We start from the raw sequence: 22919 nt of genomic DNA on the forward strand, positions 1-22919 counted from the left end.
GCTGAGTGCAGGCTCCACCAAAACAGGTGGTCGTGGCTTGTCCCATCTGTAATGGAACATTTCTGCTGTCTCAGTCACCTGGATCAGAACACTCTGCCTGAAAACTAGCACAGGAAAACAAAAATTGAAGTTGTCTGCTGGTACAGCTGACTAAACCATCTCATTAGTGCTAGTGCAAGAGGCAGGGGAGGAGACTAGATTGTCTTTTCTAGCAGCAGCCCACATTGGTTTTGCCTAAATGAGTCAGGAAGCAATATTCTAAGAAAGCAAATGACCAGTTTTGCTTGACATGTAAGATACATGTAAGACTTAAGAGATATAAGATCCAAGAGAGAGATTTACTTGTCATTTAACAACTCTAGGAAAACTGGCTGGCACTGCTCCATCATGTTTATGTAGCTCCCAAGTGATCTTCATCATCATACTTCCCTAGCTCCTCTAGGTTACTATAATGATACTTAATCTTTTAAATCTGTGATTTTCTCTCTCTGCTTTTCTAGGGATCATCATCTATGTTGCTTGATTTGCTTTGGTTTTAAATGGAAAGGTTGGATAGTGTTTGAAGCCAGTGCTGGAGATGGGAGCTCTCTACTTGTCACAGGGAACAGACAGGGCTGAGATGCATCTTAGTACATGCAAAAGCAAATTCTTGTCTCAGTCCTGCACTCATGGAGGCTTGGGAGCCTGCACAGGCAAATTCCTTACTTGCAGTAAATGTACACCATCATCAGTTCTTGCTGTCAGCTTCAGTCAGCTGGCACAAGAAGCTTCACAACCCGAGGCAACTTTTGATTATCCATAACTTAAATGCTTTAACATTCTGGAAATAAAGATCTGTAGCTTAAACTTGGCACAGAGCTCTGTGGGAAACCAGCAAAGCACAAGGAACAACAGAAGGCGAGGAAGTTCAGGCAGTGTAGCCAAGGAGACACCCAGGTGCATTGCAGCTAGTTATCTGGTGCTTTTCTGGCTGTGTCCCACAAGCCTTTGTGAGTACATTTCTCTGCTATTCCTAACAAGGTTTAGGAGGGGATGTAGTGCCAAAGCCAAACTGCCACTCCTGAGATGCCAGGGCACGTCACTTAAAGAAAAATGTATTATATTGCTGCTTGAGTATTTGACCAGAGTTCAGTTGTAGTTTTGCTTGCAGTTTGAGTACCCAAATGTACTCAACTGGTCGTGATTACGAACTTTCTCCTTTTATCTTGCTGTGGTCTGGTATAATTTTGTTCCTTATCATTCATTATCACATTAGGGGCACAGGTTTATCAAATGCCTTATCAGGTGAATGATAAGTATTTAGTTAGTTTTGTGTCAATGATGAATATTGCGAAGTTTGCCTCTTGCTCTTCTTCAGTATTGGTAAACTTTGCAGAAACTCACCTAAGTGGGATCCTGTGAAAGTAATCTGATGGCTCAATGCCAGGTTTTCCATTATTACTCTAAAGGTACTTCTTGTTTCCAGAAAAGATCAATTAAGTGCATTTCTGTGGATCTCTGACATGAAATTATATTATAGTGCTGCAAGTATGTCCTCATGAAAGATGAAGAGTATTGTTGCATCTAGACTTCGTATAGAGAAAACATTACTACAGTCTCTTGTTACTTCACATTTGGACATTGCTTACTTAGGGTTTCTTGTTTCTTTTTTTTTTTGTTTCTTTTTTTTTTTTTTTTTTTTTCACTAAATAGACTTGGATTATCACTTGCTTTTGTCTTCAACTACTCCTACTTAATCCTCTTGTCAAAGCCCAGAGTTCCTGTGGGAATCCAGTGACAGATGATGTGAATGACATTGCAAAACTGGTAAGTATCTTTTATTTAAAATTATTCTTTATGTTAAACAATAATCAATGGCTAATGGCACTTAGATTTTTAAGCAAAGTTAGCAAATCTATATTAGAACCAGAGAAATATTTTTAAAGAATCTGTCAACATCTGTTACGTGATCAAAACCAAAACCTTTATTGCAGAGAGCTGAGAATAGTTTCAGTGTTCACCTTCTTGACCAAGCTGAAATATATGTATATATGTGCTTTCCTCCCTCCAAACTTCCATAAAAATTGTCAAAAGCCTTGATTTCCTCAAACATTGCCTGGAATCCAATTGCTTCCCATGTAGATGAAGGATTATTGTCTTTGTGTTACTGATTTGTGTGGAGCAGACTGGCAGCAGAAATGACTGAAATCTATCAGAAGTCTTTACCTTAGGTATATGGGAAATGTGCCATATATGAAAATAGTGTGATATTAGACATTGTAGCAATCAAGGCAATAACAACTGAACAGCTCTTATAGTCTTTAGGTGTGAGTGGGCTACACTCATTGCACTTTTCTCTCTCTACTTGCTGTATCTAGAAGTTAAAGTCTGAAGGACTCATGGCTTCATGTAAGAACTGAATCAATTTAAGTACCTTTTAGCTGTTACTTAATTGAACACTGCATTAACCTGAAAAACTGCATCTCCTTGTGTGAAGTCAGTGATTATGCTAACTTGCAGTAGTGCAGGGTTTAACACCGAAGTTTTTTAAAAAACAATATATACTGAACACTTAACAAGCGTACCATCATTTACATGTTAACTTCAGCTGAAACTTATAGCTTCATTATATGGAAAAACAGTTGCAATACCAGTGTTAATATTATCAAACACTTGCATTTGCTGCCAGTGCAGTGTTCTTAACTTGCTTTCTCTTGGCATTGTTATATATGTTGGCACATAATGTAAGGGGTGCTCTGCAGTTCTGCTCAAATGCTTAGCACTTCACATTAGTTCCTTTAGGCAGAATTCTGAGGTATTGTTATGTTTATTCAAGATAATATTTCATCTCTTGAAAGAGTATTAAGCTTTGATTTAAACCTGTTGAAAGCATGACAGAACAACAGAACTCCTGTGAGGGCTAGTGAAATTGTCTAGTACAGGGTGAGCAATAACTTTTTGTCAATTGTGTATCCTCAGAACAAATGCTTGAACTTTCCTTTTAGTATAATTTAAACTTCAAGAATGTATAAATACAGGTTATAAAAATTTGCATGCAGCTTGAGAAATCACACTTTGCTTTTGAGATAAATTATGGAAGAAACCAAACATCATAAAAATCAGGTTAGTCTTTAACTGTGATGTTCCTCTTTCTCCAGACTACTCCAGCAACTGAAGTTCTTGCACATATTGCTGCAGTAATATGTTTCCATTCCTGCACCCTCTTCCACATCCTCTCTTAGTTCTCCACACGCAGCGGGGTTGCTGGTTCCCTCACATGCACCCTGGGCATGATGCCCACCTGAGCAGTGTTTTGAGAGCTGGCCAAATTTTTATCCCTTTCTGCTTAGGCTGCTGCTGGGCAAGAAAGACTGTGTGGTGACTTTTTTGGTGCATATGCTGCTTGTCCAGGAAGAAAACCTCTGTCCAGGTTACGCTGCACTTCTGCTGCTACCAAGTCTGAGCAGAGGGTGGTAGGGCTGAGCTCCTCTGGCCACTCCTCGGTGAGGATGCTGTATGGTCCTTCTCCTGATTTGCACCCATACCTTTCAGATCTCTCTACCAAAGATAAAATTTGGATGAAGTTAACTAACAAGTTCAAAGATATTTTGGGTTGGACAAATAACAGAGAAATGCAGAAAATATGAACCCCAGACACCTGGATTGTCTCTGTTTTGAGTTGTGCATCTAAAAATGTTTTGAGGAAAGTCCCTGTTTGTCTGTCTGTATTAATATTTGCATAGATTTTTCATATGAAAATAATTTCTATAAAGCCACTTGAGAACTGAAAGGATAACATGGAAATAAGTTTAGTATCTTAAATTTAGTATAAGAACTCTTGGCTTCAGTTAAACTGACTGTATTGCAAGTTGGTCATTCTCTTTTGAAATGTTACACCATGACTACTTGACATTGAGAACAAAATGAAAAAAACCCTATATTTCATAAGGTTTAAAGTACTTTTAAAACAAAATATCATTAGCTGACTGATCACATTACTTTCCTAAAAAGTACATTGGTTTTTATGCTACACTGAGTATATCCTTAGTACATATAATGTGGACTCCAACATGATATTGCTTAGAAATATAGTCATAGAATCATGGAATAGTTTTAGTTGGAAAAGACCTTTAAGATCATCAGACCCAACAGTTAACCTAGCACTGCCAAGTCGACCTCTAAGCCATGTTCTGAAAAAACATATCTACGCATCTTTTAAACATCTGCATGGGTGATGACTCAACCAGTTCCCTGGGCAGCCTGTTCCAACACCTGGCAACCCTTTTGGTGAATAAATTTTTCCTAGTATCTGACCTAAACCTCCCCTGCTACAACTTGAGCCCATTTCTTCTTATCCTGTCACTTGTTCCTTGGGAGAAGAGACCAACACCTTCCATGCCACAACCTCCTTTCAGGTAGTTGTAGAGAGCAATAAGGTCTCCCCTCAGTCTCCTTTTACCCAGGCTAAACAGCCCCAGTTCCCTCTGCTGTTCCTCATCAGACTTGTGCTCTAGACCCTTCACCAGCTTTGTTGCCCTTCTCTGAACTCTCTCCAGCACCTCAATGTCTTTCTTGTAGTGGGGCTTCACCAGCACTGAGTACAGGGGTCTGATCACTTCCCAAGTCCTGCTGCCCACACAATTTCTGATACAAGCCAGGATGCTGTTGGCCTTCTTGGCCACCTGAGCACACTGCTTGCTTATGTTCAACCGGCTGTTGATCAACAACCCAAATCCTTTTCCTCCAGACAGCTTCCCAGGCACACTTCCCCGAGCCTGTAGCACTGCATGGGATCATTGTGACCCAAGTGCAGGACCTGTCACTTGGCTTTGTTGAACCTCATACAGCTGGCCCCAGCCCACCAATTCAGCAGATCCAGATCCCTCTGTAGACCCTTCTTACCCTCCATCAGATCAACACTCCCACCTAACTTGGTGTCATCTGCATAATTGCTGAGGGTACCCTCAATCCCCTCATCCAGATCACTGATAGAGATATTAAAGAGAACTGTCCCAGTACTGAGCCCTCGGGAACACCACTCACAAATGGCCACCAACTGGATTTAACTCCATTCACTACAACTCTTTGAGCCTGGCCATCCAGCCAGTTTTTGATCCACAAAGAATATGCCCATGCAAGACACGATCAGCTGGTTTCTCTAGGAGAATGCTGTGGGAAACAGTGTCTAAGGCTTTACTAAAGTCCAGGCAGACAACATCCACAGCTTTTCCCTCATCCACTAATCTGGTCACCTTGTCATAGAAGGAGATCAGGTTGGTCAAGCAGGATCTGCCTTTCATAAACTCATGCTGACTGGGCCTGATCACCCGGTTTTCCTGTATGTGCCACGTGATAGTACTCAAAGTGATCTGCTCCATAATCTTCCTCAGCACCAAAGTCGGGCAGAACCTACAACACTTGTAAATTACTATAAATGTTTTTGTAGCACTTCTGCTTTTCAAAACTAAATATACTAATTGAATTAAAGAATAATATTCTGATGACTTACATCTTCAAAATTAGACATAGCACCCATAGGTCATTGAGTTCTTGATTCTATTGGCCATTAAAAGTTTTATTTCATGACTGATCCAAAGAGTTTGTACCAGTAGAACATGCTGTCTTTAATAAAAGTCCTCCTCTTTCACACTGAGAACAAATTGTAGTGCTGAGGATTTCAGAGGAGCTAATGTTATGTGTACAGTTATTTCCCACAGTTACTGTAATGTTATTTTCCAAAAACTCTATCACATTTACTGGGACTGGTAAGACAGTTGTTTCCAAAGGCTTTATTCTTGACCACATTATCATGTTCTTTAAACTCTTTTGTCCACAGTTGTGAATATAGTCCCATATCTGTGCACAATAAACTTGTCATTCAGCAGTAGTACAAAAGTCTCATCATTTAGCTTAGTGTATTGACCTGTCTGCCTCCTATCTCATCACAAATGTTCAGACATCAACTTGAATTCAGTATGGCCTGAATCCTCCACTCAGACAGATTATGATCTCTTCATCTCCTCAAAATGTTATTTTTTCCTGGGCCTTTTCTTCTCATTATAAAGGTATATTATCATCTGTCCCCATCTATTCAGGTGTATAACAGAATTGTCGATACTGGCTCTTGCCACTTCACAGACCCTTGTAAGTTCACTTTTAATACCTCCATTGTTTTTCCTATCATAATAGGAAAAAATGTTTTTGTAGCTCTCTGTCCATACAAACTCACTTTCCTTCCAAATTCCTGGTGAATAAAAATCCAATCTACTGACAAGTCCTTTTCTGGCTTCAACTTCTATGGTTTTGCCCTTCTTGTACTTCCTTCAAGCTGTTCCTCCTTTTTTTCATTATCAACAGCAAGCTTCTTGGTTTTGTCTCCAAAGGCATTAAGTATTAACACTGTTTGTAATGTCTTAACACATGCTGAGTTTGCCCTCTTGTCCTAGCTCCTCTTCATTATTTCCATGGTATCTGTTACACTGCTCATAGCTGCAGGAATGGTGCTCCTTGATGAACTCCAGACAGATTCTCATCCTCTTCATATCTCATGCTAAAATTCTTTGCAGAATGAATCTGTGCCTCTATCCTTTCTTCTTGCTACTCTGTTCTTTTCTGCCTCTACTGTAGTTCACCTACAGGTAGCAAAAGTGTCATAATTCCCTACCAAACTCTTTTGCATGAAGCTTGATCCAACCTAGTCTTCATTTATTCATCTCTGAGTTTCCTGCTCCAAGTACTGCAAACCCCCTCTATCACTGGTAGAAAACCCCTGAGTGTGTCTGCAGCTGTGTTATGCTCAACTGTGTTGTATTCTAGGAATGTGGGAAGAATATGCCTCAGTCAAAACTTTCTGTGAATGTAGACCAGGGATGTATACTAAACCTCAGCTATTCGAGAATAAATAAAGCATGCTGTGCAGTGCCTGAAAATGTGGGTCATTTGCCTTACCAACTTCATGTTGAGTAATAAATTGAGGACAGACATATGGTGCAACTTGGTGTTAGTGGTGTTATTCTGGATTTTCACTGGCATCATACTAGACACATGCCAGAAGCTAGAAACAGAAAGAAAGCACATATTCAATAACAATAAGGATTCTGAGCATTAATCAACTGAGACCAAACCAGACTGGTATCTGTTCATACAAAAATGACTTATATTTTATGTAAGACTAAATTTATTCAAATCTTTGTAACATAGTTTTGTCATATGAAGAATGTGTCCTAAGTAAAATGATTTTTAGAAGAAAAGAACAATTTAACAATCACGTTTTGTTCATTTTTTAATGGTGAGAACTTTAAAAGAGCATAATTTCATATCTATAGAGAATGAAAGTATTCACTTTCAATCACTTGAGCTCCTGCTTCTTATGTGATGAAGATGTCTGGAGGGAAACACATTACCTGATGAACAAATGTTTTGTATTATGAAATTGTAATTGCAGCACCTGTCAATAAAGCCTGTCCCCATTGTTCTTTTCAGCATAATAAGTCACCAGAAAGATGCATTGCTGTAATTGTGACTGATTTTGCATAAGAATTAGGAATCTGTTGTATATATGTTTCTTAAATATGAACACCAAACCTCTATATAGGTAGAATTTTCACTGAGCATAGAATGTACCTACATATTTTGGTTTAATCCATTAACGATACCTAACATACTCACCTTTTCTTCCATGATCTAGTTCTCTAAAGCAATTTTTTTCTTCTGAATGTTGGAACCCCAAACAATAGACAGCATTTACTGACCAGGTTGCCTGTTGGAGACGTGCTGTTTCACTTTGCCTTCACTTTGCATCTTTGCTGTAAATGTGTAATTTACACTCTCTGCAATATTTGATATTTATTTTTAAATTAATCTAACTCTCCTGAGTGAAGGGGTTATAAAAAAATGATCCAGTGTTGTTATCCTGCAAATATTCTGCCACTATGGCTGTAAGAAGTGTGAACGGAAATCGTTAGCATGTTGTCTTAAGCCAAATGATGAGGGTTTTGTTAACTGCTTCATTAGCAGATGAGATACATTGCAGAGATAATGGACAGAAAGTGAAAGCTCCTGCAGGAAAAGCCAAGGATGCAAGGAAGGGAGATGCAATGGCATTAAAGAGTAGGAAGGGGAAATGAGGAATAGAGAAATGGGAGTAGAAAAGGTAGCCAAAAGGAAAGTATGTTTTTCCCATCATATGCCTCAGTGTAAAAAAAGAAATCACTGACAGTGATGAATGGTTATTTTTACTTTAAGGGCTTACTTTATCTTTGATCTGTGTTTAAAAAAAAAAAAAAAAAAAAAACCCAAACCAAAAAATATCATTATATCTATGCTTGTCTCCTTAAATTTTTCGGAACAGTCACAATTAAGAGAATTTTCAAGAGCAGTAGCCCTATTTTAAAGCACTTGACTGTAGAGATGGATCATCTCACTTCTTTTATTCTGTTGTGATGAAAAAGTAGTTTATGGAACCCAAATTGCTTTTACAACATGCCTTTTTTGTCCCTCTATCTGACCATGAGCATACTTTAAAAGCATATTTGGGTTATGCAATGTTAACAGTGCTGTATTAAATATTCAGACTCTGTATGTCAAAAGGAATCTTACATTTCCCAGTTTCAGGTTTTGTTACAACTGGGAATATAGCACTTAATGTTGGTTTTATATGGATTTAAAGACATAAATCTAGATTCTCTGTTCTTCACCTCTTCTCTGAGCTTGGTAGGCATTCTACAACCACTCAACCCCACCAAATCAGAGAATTTTTGGTGACATTTTAATTGCAATGTAGGGTTATTTTATTTCTATACATTATTTTGCAAGATTATCAGTTGACATTCTCTATAATCATAAAAAATATTATTTTAGTCTGAGCTAAAGAAAATCATGCAGGCAGGTGTTCTGTGGCCCCCAAATTTATCACTGTACTTAAGGAGCTGAGTACGGGAGCCAAAAAAAGCCAGTCCAGGACTCAGAGAGTTTCAAAGAAGTCACTTGCTATCCCCTTTGCTCAGGCAACTCAGAACCCTCATGTCCTCCACTCCTTGTTCAAGAGGAGCCACAGCAGTCGGACACCCCGAACAGAGCAGGTACTCAGGGTCCTTTCATTCCTTTCCGCATCATATCAGCAGTTGCAGATCAAGTGCTTGGTTTTGGATCATAGTCTTGGTGGTTAGTCTTCAACAAAATTTCAAGGTTTTTTTCAGGAAAGCAAGGCAGTACAACATGCACAGATTTGGTACAAACATATGCTTCACTCTTACATCAGGGGCTCTACCCTATTTTTTATGCATGAGTTGGGGAGTCCAACTGGGACACAAATATAACTCCCTCACATTGACTGAGCTCCATCACTTGCCATCAGCAGAGCATCTGGCATGTGGAATTTAATCAATAAAACTTTAACAAGTTGTTTCATCTTGAGGCAGGGCTTGTATTTTGTGTTGGACACCCTCCCCTCAAGTGATCTTCATTTTTAGTAGTAAATTCAAAATATATTTTCTGATTCACAGTCTGTCAAGGAAAAAAATATCTGAGGCTGAGCTGTATTCTCTAGCTTTGTTTGAGAAGCTCTAAGAACTCTTGGGCACTTAGATTTTTTTTTCAGCTGTGCATGAAAAGTGCTTGACAGGCTCTGATGCCAGTAAAGTAGATTGTATACATAATGCATATCAGTTCTTGTAGTGTTCACTGATTTGGAACAAATTTAATCTTCCAGTGACCTTTCTTAAAGAACGGTGCTTTTGCTGACATTGCTAAGTGTTGAATCCCTCTAGAGTGAGTATGGGAAACTTTGCACATACAGTAGCATCTTCACTATCTTTGCTGCTTGAAATGTTGCTAATCCTGCCTCTCTAGGCACGCAAAGGAAGCTGGAAAACAAACTGGATTACCTGTTAGTGTGTCATGATGTCAGGGTGTTTTTAGAGGAAGGAAAAATATACAAAAATTGTGGATGACGATTTAAAATAAATCAGATGCTGCAAAGAAAAAAACAAATTAATTGAAAGATTTTTCAGTATTTATAGCATCTTGAATCACCTCCACCAAATGCCAGGTAAATAGAAATTGATATAGAGAATTTTAGTGGTATTTTTGCAACTGCTGCATTGGGCATATGTAGGTATAAAAAAATAAAAAGAAGAAAATTGATCCTTGGAAAGGAATTTACCAGGATAATTTGTAGAAAACTTGTTTTTTAAAGCTGGAGAAGAAAGCTAGATGTCATTGAATTGAAAGATTGTGGCTCAGCCCATGTTGTAAATAAAAAAATGCTTGGAATTCACTGGTGACTGACTGTGCAAAAGTAATATCCTTGTTTATTTGCAGAACCATAACATTTTGAAACTGCTGTTTTAATTTTTAATTTAAACTAAATTTTAATTAACAAATAAAACATTCTGTTGTGTCAAACAAAATGCTACCTAAAACTGCACAGTAAAAAAAATAATCCCTGTGTTGGTTGCTATAGCAGCAGAATCAAAAGCAGCCATAACAGGATGATCTTTAACCTGAACAAGTAGAAATGCTTTGCTGAACAAAGTGTAGATTCTGGTTCACCAAAGGAATTATGTATATTTTTATTGTCTTTTGACTAAATGTGTTTCACACCAGGATGAGTAATACCAATTGAATATTTCTCTGATATGAAAGAAAATTGATTTGCTGTATCACTAAGCATCATAAACCTTTTGAAAAAAAAGTACTTCAAGAGATTGTGGATTGTGACAGCATCTCCCTCTTCATCTCCTCACTCAGCACATTTCCCAGATGATCAGCTATGCCTCACAATAGTGTTGATCCCATCTGTGATAGATTGCATTGTATCATTCAGTGAGAACCCTTCTTCTGCTCCTTGTCCTTGCTTTAGCCCACCCCATACTCACCTACATCTGCAAGGCCACCCTCAGCCTATGGAAGCTCTCCTTTGCCCCAGGACGTTGCTATGATATGACATATTGCTTATCACTAGTAAGAGGCGCGGCTTCAAAGTTAAAGTTGTGCTCAAGCGGTTTTCTGACCTGTTACAGAACTAAGCACAAGGCTGGCAAGTATTTATTGAGTTTCAGATGCTTACTGAAGTTGGAAGTTGAAGGAAAAAAGGTTTAGAGACTACTGGGTCCCCTAATGTGTGGAGTGGTTGGGGTTGTGTATAAATTGTCACATGAACGCTTCAAGATGTCATTAAAATATGAAAACACCATGGAGTTTCTGCAGTAATTAATAAACCCAGATCACTTCTCCTCACCACATTACTGACTTTCATTCTGCTGGGAAGGGGTAGCATTGAACATGATCAGATCAGATCTGGGAATGTTACAGAGGTGTGGAAAGATACTTCACTTGTGACAAATAACAGTAGTAGCTCTATAGGAAACTAAATAAGTAAGCTCTTGCACCTAGTAGGTTACTGAAAACTTGTGTTGAATATTTTATAGATTTTTTTGAATACAGTGATGAAAATTAAGTCTTACTTTGTGTAGTCAGTGATAACATTTTAATTATCTGTTTGTTGTAGGTCGGAAATCTCCCAAATGATTATATGATAACCCTTAAATATGTCCCGAAGATGGATAGTCTGGTATGTAAAACCATTTCAAGTTAATCCAATAAAATGGCCCACTGGAACTAGTGATGGCTGTAACATTTTGTATCTAGTCCTGTATCTCAGTAATTTACAGTTAAATAATGGTTCTTTCGCTTTTTATATGCTTTGCAAGTACTTATTTAAAAGAAAAGTGGAGAGATTCCTGCAGTCACTTAAAACCTTTTTAATTAAGGAATCTTAGAAAAATGTTTCTTCATGTTAAATTTTTTAACATTTTCTCTGGAAAAAGTCAAACTATGGTATTATTTCATCATGTCAATTGAAAATTTTTGCTTTCTTAAAGAAGTAGTTTCTTTCTAACTGAACTTTGGAATATACTGTAGTATGTCCTTCCCATTTCATCCACTGGAAATGCCATTAGAGCACAACAAATACTAAGCAGGCAATAAAGAAAACCCTAAGTTTGGCAAATGGTAGTGTCAGTAACTAAACAAACCAGTAGAAAGGGAGGACATTATTTCATACAAACATGCTTAATACATAGTGATATTTTCAAATAAGCATCATCTGCCCTCTTTAAAATTTTATAACATTTTGTATTAAAAAAAAATTCATGTTATCTTATTGCTTATTCTACTAAATATTTTTTATGTTTTTCTTTAATTTTAAAATATTTTTAGAACGATGCATTGAAAATGCTCTCTTAGTTGTTGCATATACTGCAAGAAAAACTAGAGAGGGAAACAAGCTGCAAAAAAATTATGCTGAATGTTGTACTGTACTATATTGTTTAAGGAAAGAAAAATGTAAGAAAAGGACTTGTTTGTGAGTTAAACTGAACAATATTGTGCCTGCCTTAAGAATGGGACATTGTACACATACACCAGTAGTTGGGAATAATTTGGTAGATAGTTTTGTACAAAGTTTTCATTATGAAAATCCAATTTATGTGTGATACACATATGAAAATGCGCCCTGTCCTACAACTCCATAGCAATTCTAGCAATATTCCCTATTGATATTGGAGAACGATGCCAGAAGCAACATTCTCTGAGTCCCAAATAACAAGAAGATGATTGGAGGAAAAGGAGGCTGTGGGATAATGAAGGGCCCTGAGCTGTGAATTTACGAGGTATTATGGCAGATCTGGCAGTGTTCTTATGAGTTTTGTTGGAAGCTCAAGGTTTTTACTAAAACTTAGAGCACTTTAGAAAACCCAGTTTAAACTTGATTCCTTAGATAGAAAAACTTTGCAGAACAAATGCTATGGAAATTGGGTACTAGATCCTATATAATGTAATTCAAACTGATGGAAAAAATTCCATTTCTGAAAATGGCCAATATCCAGAGAAAAGGGAAGTAAGACTGGCTGCCACCATCCCCTGGTTGCCATGCATTTTGAAATTCAATGATTTTGGTGTCTGATGTGAGGACAGCCATAGCTGAGCACAGCAGTTGATGGGCAAGAGCTGGGCTGGATTGGGGCTGATCCCTCCTCCACGATGCTCCCAGGAAGGCTGGCACTGTGGATGAAGGCAGACAGGGACACTGCTTGAGCGATGAGACTTGGTCATCCTCACTGCTTAACTCTTACCTCGCTCTGTGGTTTGTTTTTGGCTGCCAGTACACAGTTTCTTTTCTATAGTTTAAATGGCATGTCATCTTGCTGCATCATGTCTAGAAACTTAGATCCAGTTTACATTTATGATGTGCAGCCAAGAAAGGGAAGTTTAGAGCCAAGATTTCCATATTCCTTTTGCTCACACACCACTCTCAGTCGTGGTGTTAGAAGGTGCAGCTTTTGGCCACATGCCTTCACAGGAGGAAGTATTCAGTGGTATTCACATTCCACTTTGCCAAATTCCTCGCTGGGGATTTCAGGTTGTGTTACGAATACCACAGCAAAGGCTGGCTGAATATGTAGGTTTTGCTCTGAGTTCTACAAGGTCCCTGAAAGCTGGGAAACCCACAGCTATGCCGAAGGCAAATACTCTTTGTTCAGCTTGGAAAGGAGTGAAACAGTGCTCTGCAATTTTTTTCAATAGGTCTAAATCTTCAGTGTGTGCATAAAGTAGGAAATGTACTTCAGGTAGCAAGTCTCAAATGTCAGTGACTGAAGGTACGACGGCAGGGTGAAAGCAAAGCAGATGGGAAGCCAATGTAGTGCATGTAACAGGAACAGACTGACCCAATCCATTAAACAGAGGGGTTGTTGCATTATGCACTAGCTCAAGGCATCTGAGTGGCTTTAAAAGTAGTCTTGCATTGAGTGAACTGTGTAGTTTAACCTAAGGTTAAAAGGCAAAGATGACAGCAGTAGGGGCTGAACTAGGAAGAGGAGATAAACTTGAAACTTTTACATGGACGCAGAAAGAGAAAGCTAAATGAGGACTACCTGGAAGTATAAGGGAAGTCAGCTTTGCAGTTGCCCTAAAATTTAAATCTTGGTCAAACTTTACAAAAAAAAAAAAAAAGCAGAGTTAAAGCCCAATTTCTCCTTGCAAACAACATCACATTTCTCAATTTCAGCAGTTTCATCCTTGTGTTTTGTAGGTTTTGAGAAAGCAAGCAATTGCACAGCTTGATATTACTGAAAAGAAAACTTTAAGCTCTCATGAAATACAGCTTTGTAGGTCAGAACAGTTCAGTCAGAGGAGACTCCCATGCACATGCTAAATCACAGGAGCAACAAAATAGATTCCCTGCTGGAATTACCAAATGCTCACTAGGAGAACCTGCAAGCTTTTGCTAGTCCCTGTCAGAGGAGAATGCACACCCACCATACCTCAGAGGAAAAGGGTTTCCAGGTTTGCAGTTCAGGGAAGCACAGAAATTCTGTACCCTTTCATACATTAAAACAGAGGAAAGTGCGTGGTCTGTCTCATGAGGGCTGTGGGACATGGCACAACTCATGCTGCTTGAACACAGTATGTTTCAACAGGCTTTTTCTGATGTATTTGCTTCCGTTTCTCCCCTCCCATTGTTGTGCTTGAGGGAAAAAAGGGAAGTAGGATCAAGCCAAATGCCATCCATTTCATATTTTGTTTTATTCTTTTTTAAGTCATTGCTGAGATAATTACAGAAGGTGATAATACTCACTTGCCGCTTGTTATCAGTGTGTGAGAGAGTTATACACGAAAGCGAAAAGTCAGGTGGAACTGAACAATGTATTTACATTTGGTTCTCTAAGCCTGGAAGCCTAATAGTCTTGTTAGTCTTCCAAAGTGTGAAGTGTGTGTCAAAAACATTTACACATCAAGGCAGAACAACACCTGTGTCACTGAGAAAGTAATTTGTTGCCAAGTGATGATATTAATAGTAATAGATAAACTTATTAGAATAAGGAATCTGTATGCAGGTTTGTTGCAGAAATTGAGCAAACTGAGATTAAGTCTAGAAACTAAACATTTACTGTGGAATGGATTTAGTGGATGCTGCCCATCCACTGAGAAACAACTATAAACTGTTTTAGTGATACTGAGAGTACTTAGGGGTTTCTGGGCCAAGATCTTAATTGTTTAACCAGTAATTATTTAAAAATAAATAAATAAATAAATAAAAATAAAAAAGTTAATGAAAGCGTGGAAGAGGGTTTGTAGTAGTAGGTCCCAAGGCTCAAATTCTCAACAGACTGATGTTTAGCATTCATTAAGAATTTAATGAAGGGATGGTATTTAACAGCCAAACATAAATATGTCAGTATCAGTGAGAACAGAAATTTTACCAAAAGGACTGAAGAGAAAGTTGGCCACACTAAAGAAGACAAATTTTAATTTAAACTTTCAAGATAATTTAAATTGGAAAGAACAGTCTAATCTACTTTTGCTCATTGAATTGCTTAACCAGTTTTTGCAAAAGCCTCATATTTAATCTACCTCTCTCTTTCTCTTTTTATCTTCTGATAGCCTAATCACTGTTGGTTGCATTTGATGGTTCCTGAATTTTCAAGGAGTCTACATAATCTTCTCCAGAAGTTTTCAGATATTTCAGATATGACTGATGTTTTAAGCAACTATTCAATCATCAATAATCTCACAAGGATAATTAATGATCTTATGGCATGTTTAGCTTTTGATAAAAATAAGGTAAACGTCTAGTACAAATTTTCTACTTTTATGCTGTATATTTTTATTTGAACTTTCTGTTGCACAATGCTCAGTAATAGTTTAAAAATGTCCAAAGCTTCATTAAATTTGTACCCACTTCTATTCCTGTACATCTGAAATCCTACTCTGTTTAGAAATGCAATAACTACATTGTGCTAATGTTGGCTAATCATTTTCTCCTGTTTCAAAGGAAAATTACTTACAAGGAATTACAGTATATACCATGACCTGTATACAGTTGTTTAAGAAGTCAAAAATGTAACCATCATTTTAGAAACAGTTTATTCATTCTGGTCTGTTTGAAACTGTCGGAAATCTTCTTTGTGCATCCAGCTTAAATTATTCATTTTGCTAGTGATCTTAATGTAAATTTAAACATGATGAAGCTATTAATATGCTCTAAGTATGTATCACAGTGTGTGAAGCTCTGAAAGCTTCACCATGGTAAAATGAACTTTTTTATACAAAGAGAGAGCAAAGACTAGAGGATATCAGCCCATTTCCATGTGTTTCTGGATGCCAAGAGCAGCTGGAAGGATTCCAGGAGTCTCACTCAAGAGATTTCTGATTCTCCTGTGTGAAAATGATGGGTAAAAACAAAACAAAACACTTTGTAATCCCTTGCCCAGCTCTAATCACCTATCAATAATTTTTAAAAAAAGGCCATGTAGTTGAAGGTTTTGTCCCACTGAACAAAATGAGTAAAAAACACCATGTTCTCTAAGGCAAGGATTTCATCTTCCATATACATTCATTTTTGTTAAGTAAGTCCTTAGATGTTGTAATTGCACTTTTTTAACATCCAAAATTAATCAAATGGACTAAACCCTTCAATCTTATTTAGAGTGGTATAACCTTGTAATCTTGTCATATATTGGCATGATATTGCTTAGAGTATTTAGACGTTCCCTACCCTTCAATTTCACTTTCTTCAGTGTATTTTTTCTTTGTTTTTCTGGTCCTGATGATTCAAAGCACTCAGCTAGGATGTGGTTGGGAATAAGAATTTTATTCTGTAGAATGAAAAGTCCTGTTATTCAGAGAAACAACTAGCTATTGATTTCCTCAGAGAAGAATGATCTTAGGTCTAGTACTTTGAGCATTAAACATAAAATAATTTTGGAGCCAAAACTAGGAAGTTTTCCTTAGTACATATTTAACCTGTGTTCTTACCACTGTCCTTTGTGGGAGTACAGAGTAACCCCAGGCCAAATTCCACCTGCTAGCATAAGAAACAGTTGTTATGAAAGCCAGAGTCAGGTAAAAAGAAAAAAAGAAGATAACCATCAATTATCTTAACATGGACCTCAATCTTGTTGTTTAGTCTGGCATAACACGCTTGTCTGTTAGACCTCAGAGTGATTTGGCTTCCTTGTTTATAGTCCTGCTCATATTTTTAGGTACATTATCAGGAATCTCAGCCTGCTTCTGTGTAGTAGTATATCCCAGCTATTGTATTCTGTTCCCTGTACTCTTATGACAATAGCTTTGATTGTGTTGTGTTCCTGTGTTCAGATTAAAAGGATCGTGTGGAACATTGCAAAGTAATGTGAAATCAAGGTATTTTTTTTAAGGAGGGAAATAAAAAAAAAAAGAGTTTCCTCATTTTCATTGCAGGATGGGAGACTGCCTTTCATTCCTTCAGAATTTTAAAACACTAGATTAATAAATTATTTCTATTTGCAAATCTAATTTGAAGTCCTTAGATTAGAGGGCTTGTATGTTTTATGAAGATTGCATACAGAAAGTTTGGTCTTCTGCAGCCTAAAAATTTAAACTATTTTGTGTGACCTTTGGGTATTTTTGTCATCTGTTGAAGTGCTGAAATGAGCAGCTCTCTTAGCCCTCTTTCAAGCTGAATTCTATATTCTACCCTAGGATTTTGTAAAAGAAAATGGTCACCTTTATGAAGAAGGTCATTTCATTCCTGAGGATTTTTTTAGGCACTTTAATAGTACCATTGAGGTCTACAAGGAGTTTGCAGATACGCTGGATAAGAATGACTGTATTCTGCCTTCAACAGTAGAAACACCAGAGAATGGTAAGATGGCTCCGATTTTGGGGAATAGAATCTAAGTAGATATAAATGGGTGATATGTCTTTGATTTCAAAGATGCTAAGGATCTGATGCTCTACTTCCATGTCTTGTTTTTACTGCCAGTTAAAATTACTACTAATGCCAAAGCTTGTATTTCTGTTCTAAGTCAAGTTCTATCTGGCAGTAAAACTAGTGCCATCGTTCCTAGTGACATCATTTATTAATATAATCCAAATAACCCCACTATACTCTGCCCTGTTTCTTTTCATCCCAAATATATTCTGGATCATCTTTTTACATTGTTCTTCTTATCTTCTATTAATGCTCTATTTAATTTTTATAAGGCAGTAAAGGAGCCTTAGATTGCACTACTGAAAGGACAGGAAGCTAGGAAAAGTTGTAAACTGCAGCAGACTCAAGTCAGCTCTGTATTCATTCCACCCCTCCTGAAGAGAATCATGTTTACTTCATTTAAAAAATTTAACAAGCTCAAGTCAGGCTCCTGCAGTTCATTCTCATCCCTCCAGTAATTGGTGGTTTTGTATTCTCTTTTAGTCTCTCTAGTGACAGCTATTAGATTTTTAATTAGGGCAACATATCCAGTTGCGCAGTTACACCAGTAGTAACTAGAATTAGATCAGTGCCATAGCCTAAGAACTTGTTTAAAGCAATTGTTTTTCCAAAATAGCTATTCAACAGCAGCTCAGTGTGTAGACACATCTGCCTCATAGTAAGACTGTCTTTTTTGGTTTAATCCACTCTATAAACAGCCCTGTAGCCAGATTTTTAAAACAGCCCTATAGCCACATTAGAGTAACCCTATAGTCCGTCATCTTATATAGAGAGAACTGTATTTTAAGTTACATAATGCTGACACACTCATTTTCCATTTAGATTCCAGAGTCGCTGTCACAAAAACATTTTTGTTTCCTCCTGTTGCTGCCAGCTCCCTTAGGAATGACAGCATTGGCAGTAACACTAGCAGTAACAGTAAGTACAAGTGATTGAATTAATATATGTCTCCATTATGCTCTGGTAGCTGGTTGTTGTGAGAGCTCAGAGGAAAAGAGTGTCATTAATTGTGCAAATTAATGGGAAGTTACTCATGCCTGATGGTGTACCATGTGTTTCTCAGCTGTCATACTGAAATGCAATGAACTTATCTAATCAAAATTTAGAGATGCTATCGAGTTACAATGATGTGACAGCTCTCTATATCTCAGAGAGGGCAGGTCTCTTTGTTTTGGCTGTCATGAGGTCTCACTAGTCATATGGCCTCAGCAAACTTCGCTGTTGCAGACACCTCATTGTCATTCTGAGAAAAGGAAGTTGCTCCAAATGAACAGAATAACTGTCCTGAATCAGGCCCAGAGTATTGACATGAAGAAAGAGGTTGCCTGTACATTTTGAGAGTACTGCCAATGCCAAGTTTGACACCAAACCTGAAGACACTCCCCGTGATTGCTTGCTGTAGTCACAGTAGGGCCAACTCCACAGTCAGTGTGCTTTGGGGTGAGGTCAAGGGTAAAGTCACCACACTTTTGGCAGGCTGTAAGCTTCTCTCTGGCCATCTCCATGTTCCTCCATCTGTCGTGCTCAGTGTATTACATGACTGGTCACTGACAGATAAGAGAGCCTGGAGTTGTTGCTGTAAGAGTTTCAGCATTACCCATTATGAGGTCAGAAGGTATATAGGAATCAGAGGTGAGAAGAAAGAATGAAGTTTCAGGAGCTTATAGTGACATCATGTCTAACAAGGTGAATATTCTCTGGAGATTTTCATGTGAATAAAAAGAAGGGGATTTTGCTTAGAGGTTCTTGGTTAAAGCTTAACCACGTTGTTTTTTCCTTTGTTCCTGTTTCCCGGATGCATCAGGATGACAAAGTGTATCTCTCTTACAATTTTCCCCTTTCGCTTCACAAGTATCAATGTTATCTAAATGTGTGATGATGAAGCATGTGGCTGGTACTCCTTGTACTCAAGAAAACATGGGCAAGGAGGCAGCCTTTATGTAGTCTGGTGGGAACAATGGCAGCTCCTGATGTTGGGACAGATAGTACTAAGACTGGGTTTCTTCTTATGCTACTTCTCTTGGGAATATGTAATCTAGTTATTCTGTGGGGTTTTATTCACTATGCGTGCTGCATCTTAGTTGGCTCACAGTTGCTGTCAGTTTTGAAGCTCTTACTGATTGCTTTCTAATTAGGAGAAGGTCTTAAGTCATCATTCCCCAGAACCCTCTGAGTAGAAGGCTGGAACAAAAACCACCTTCAACTCTTAGCTCCAACCTACCTCTCTAGAAAACAAAAGAGTCACTGTCATAAATTCCTCACCAAGAGGTCACAGAGCCTGGCTGCAAATAACCTGAGGAGCCCAGGGCCAATTATGAGGAACCAGGAGGGGGCTAAAAAGCACATACCTCTCTCTTTCAGGTCTGAACATGTGATAATTTTTGCTGTTGCTGCTAGAGGAAGAATATTCAGCTGCAGCCTGAAGCAATGGGAATGCATTAAGGAGCCAAAAGACAGGCAAATAGATTGCAGGAACAGTTCAGATAAAAGGGGTTTGACCCAGAGCAGTAACAGGAGGGATGCTGGGCAGCTCAGCGGAGTGTAGCATTCATGTTTGTACTGTGGAGGGGAGTACAGAAGCAGGTTTATTAATCTTATTTTATAACTGGAACTGATAATCCAGTAGGAAAAAACCCTAATTAAAATAATGCAGTAAGTCAAATAAATTGCTTGGCTGGCCATATGCTGTACAGGTGTGTTTTAACTGATTATCATTCTCTTAAGCAATTTATTGGAAAATTGGATATCAGCTAACAGTCTTATGTAGAAATGACATGAGGAGTGCATGTCTGGGGCTTGGGACAGTTTGAACTCCTAATCAGATTAAATTACATTAACTTGGACTTTGGATTCTGACTGGTTACAGTTGAGTTATTTGTTTGGACTTTTTTTTGCTGGGAGGGACCTGTGGTATCTTTGTTGCTGTCCCTGTCTTATTTGCTGGAAATGGTCTTCAGTTCAAATTTTAGTTTTGTCTTGGCTGTTTATTGCTGAATGTATTTTCTTTTTTTTTTTTTTTTAGTTAATATCTAGCTTCTTGAAAGGAATAACAATGAATAACCCTTATTACTTCTTCTGTGAAGACTCCCAATCACAGAAGACTCTGTCTAGTGGCTTCAGTATTGTCCTCAGAACAGCACCATTAGATTCAAATTTCAAAAAGGAAAACATTTGGAGAAGAGGGGAAAAAGATGCTGAAAAAAGCATCTCCAGACATGACTACTGCAATATTTTATTTAAATGACCCTCTTTAATTTTAAACAGTTTTAAATTGACCTGTTTAAAGTAAATGGTTTCTAGACCATTTAAGAGCATTCACTGTCTGCAAAAGAACACCTCAGATTAATAATAAATTTTGAATCCTTTAATAAAGTCTGTGTAGGCAGATTGTTTGAACTGCTCTTAACTCTAAATTCAATTTAGACAAACCTTAAGTGCATCACCTAATAAAATCATTTGTGAAATAATGATCATAGAAATTGTATATAAATTAGCTGAATTATGTTTTCTGTGTGTTATTGCTTTCTGTTGAAAGAGTCCCATTTCATGACTTCATTGTTATGACACAACAATAAAATTAAACTACTATACTAGAGTAGAACCTTGACTAAGTCTACACCACAAGTCTCACCCCAACAAAGAGTAAAATGAAAAAATTATCCCCATCTAATTTTTTCTAAATGGCAATAGTACTGTTTTCATCCCTGCAATACTGAATGTAGATCTGTGGCATGTTCCCACTCCATCTTTTCTCCCATAGAATTCTCAAACACCACTACCCCCTCAATTTATTTAGGTTGATTTGTTTTCTTCTCTTTGTGTTACATGACTGTAGTCCAACTTAAATTCCAATTAACTGTTTAAGACGCGGTCTCATTGACATTTCTTTGAATCATTAAACCATGCATAGTCTGGGGAATCCAGATTAGATGGTTTCTATGAAAAGAACAGGTGTCAGGATAAGTAGTCTTGAGTGTTGTTCTTTTCAGTGCCCAAACCAAACAATAAAAACTAGTCGTCTTTTTTTTTTTTTTCCCACAACTCACTCAATTTACTACGATGGTATTATTTATATTTTATTGAAAAAATCAGTGTTGCTTTCTTCCATTTTTGCCTATAATCTCCTCACAATAATTTAGTTTGATTTTCCAGTACTTAACAGCTCAAAGAACATATAAACACAGAGATCTCTGTAACTGTTTTCAGGCAGAAGGTCTACTTTTATGATTAAAAAAAGAATATCACAATTTTATTCAGTAATTGCACAACAATTTGAAAATGTTAACCCATGGCTTAATGCAATTGGTGTTAACTTCTGTGCCTTTGTTCCAACTTTATAGTTAATGGAAAACCCTAATGAACAGGTGAGAGCTGCTCTGCATTTTTATAGATAAGATCTTGTGGTAATTGTGTTGGAGCTGAACAGAGGTAAACTGAAAATTCCTTTGAGATATAGATGGCAAAAAAATGGAGCCAGCGCTTTGAATCATAACTGGTTGCTAAAACTACACACATGGCTCAAGGTGGAGAGCAGCTCAATAACTTCATTGTGTAATGAGTGACTTTTAATGTAAATATATTTTGTTCACAGTTTAATATCCCAACGTTCATGAAGACAGTACATAAATGTACATCAGATAAGCTCACTTCCTAAGGGTTTCTTCCAGAAGGTGCAGGGCGAGAGCTCTGAGAGGTGCTGGCCTGCTTCCACACCCCTTTCTCACCTTGCTGAATAGAGTCTATTTTAAGTGAATAACACACTAACTGCACAACCGGCAGTTCCTCTGGCATTGCCCAGGGAGTTCACAAAGTTACTGATACACCTGGTTCCTCCTACTCCTTCTCCTGCTCGGCCTTTACAACTGCTGGGAGTGGGAGTCTTTCTGTGTGGAGCTCTAAAGTTTCTAACAGAGGAGAAGATATCTATGGCAGCAATAAAAACCTATTGGCAACCAGCTTGCTTTCCCTATCTCCCTCTTCTTCATTAGGACACAGGTCCTTGGGAGTTTCTTCAGACTGAAAATTCCCCAACCTGTTCTGTTTTAGGTGTTACTATAAATAAAAGGCACATGAAGAAAATAGCCATGACTCATTTCATTCTCTCCAGTTCTTTCAAGATACTTTTTTTTTTTTTCTGAACTTGAAAGTGGAATTAGATAATCTGTATTTGTTTGCTTTTTAAGGT

At 37.7% G+C, this 22919-nt stretch overlaps 1 protein-coding gene across 1 annotated transcript in view; it reads left to right on the forward strand.

The window, feature by feature from the left end:
- The window catches only part of KITLG (KIT ligand), a gene marked incomplete at its 5' end in the record, with an annotated part of 48790 nt that overhangs the window by 20900 nt on the left and 4971 nt on the right, over positions 1-22919 (forward strand). Inside the window, 5 exons of the mRNA XM_080363898.1 lie at positions 1693-1806; positions 11489-11551; positions 15424-15603; positions 17503-17665; positions 18557-18652. Of these exons, the coding sequence (XP_080220024.1) occupies positions 1693-1806; positions 11489-11551; positions 15424-15603; positions 17503-17665; positions 18557-18652 (616 nt within the window). The remainder of the gene's footprint in view (positions 1-1692; positions 1807-11488; positions 11552-15423; positions 15604-17502; positions 17666-18556; positions 18653-22919) is intronic.

This window comes from Nesoenas mayeri (assembly GCF_963082525.1).
Source record: "Nesoenas mayeri genome assembly, chromosome: 1".
NCBI lineage: Eukaryota > Metazoa > Chordata > Aves > Columbiformes > Columbidae > Nesoenas > Nesoenas mayeri.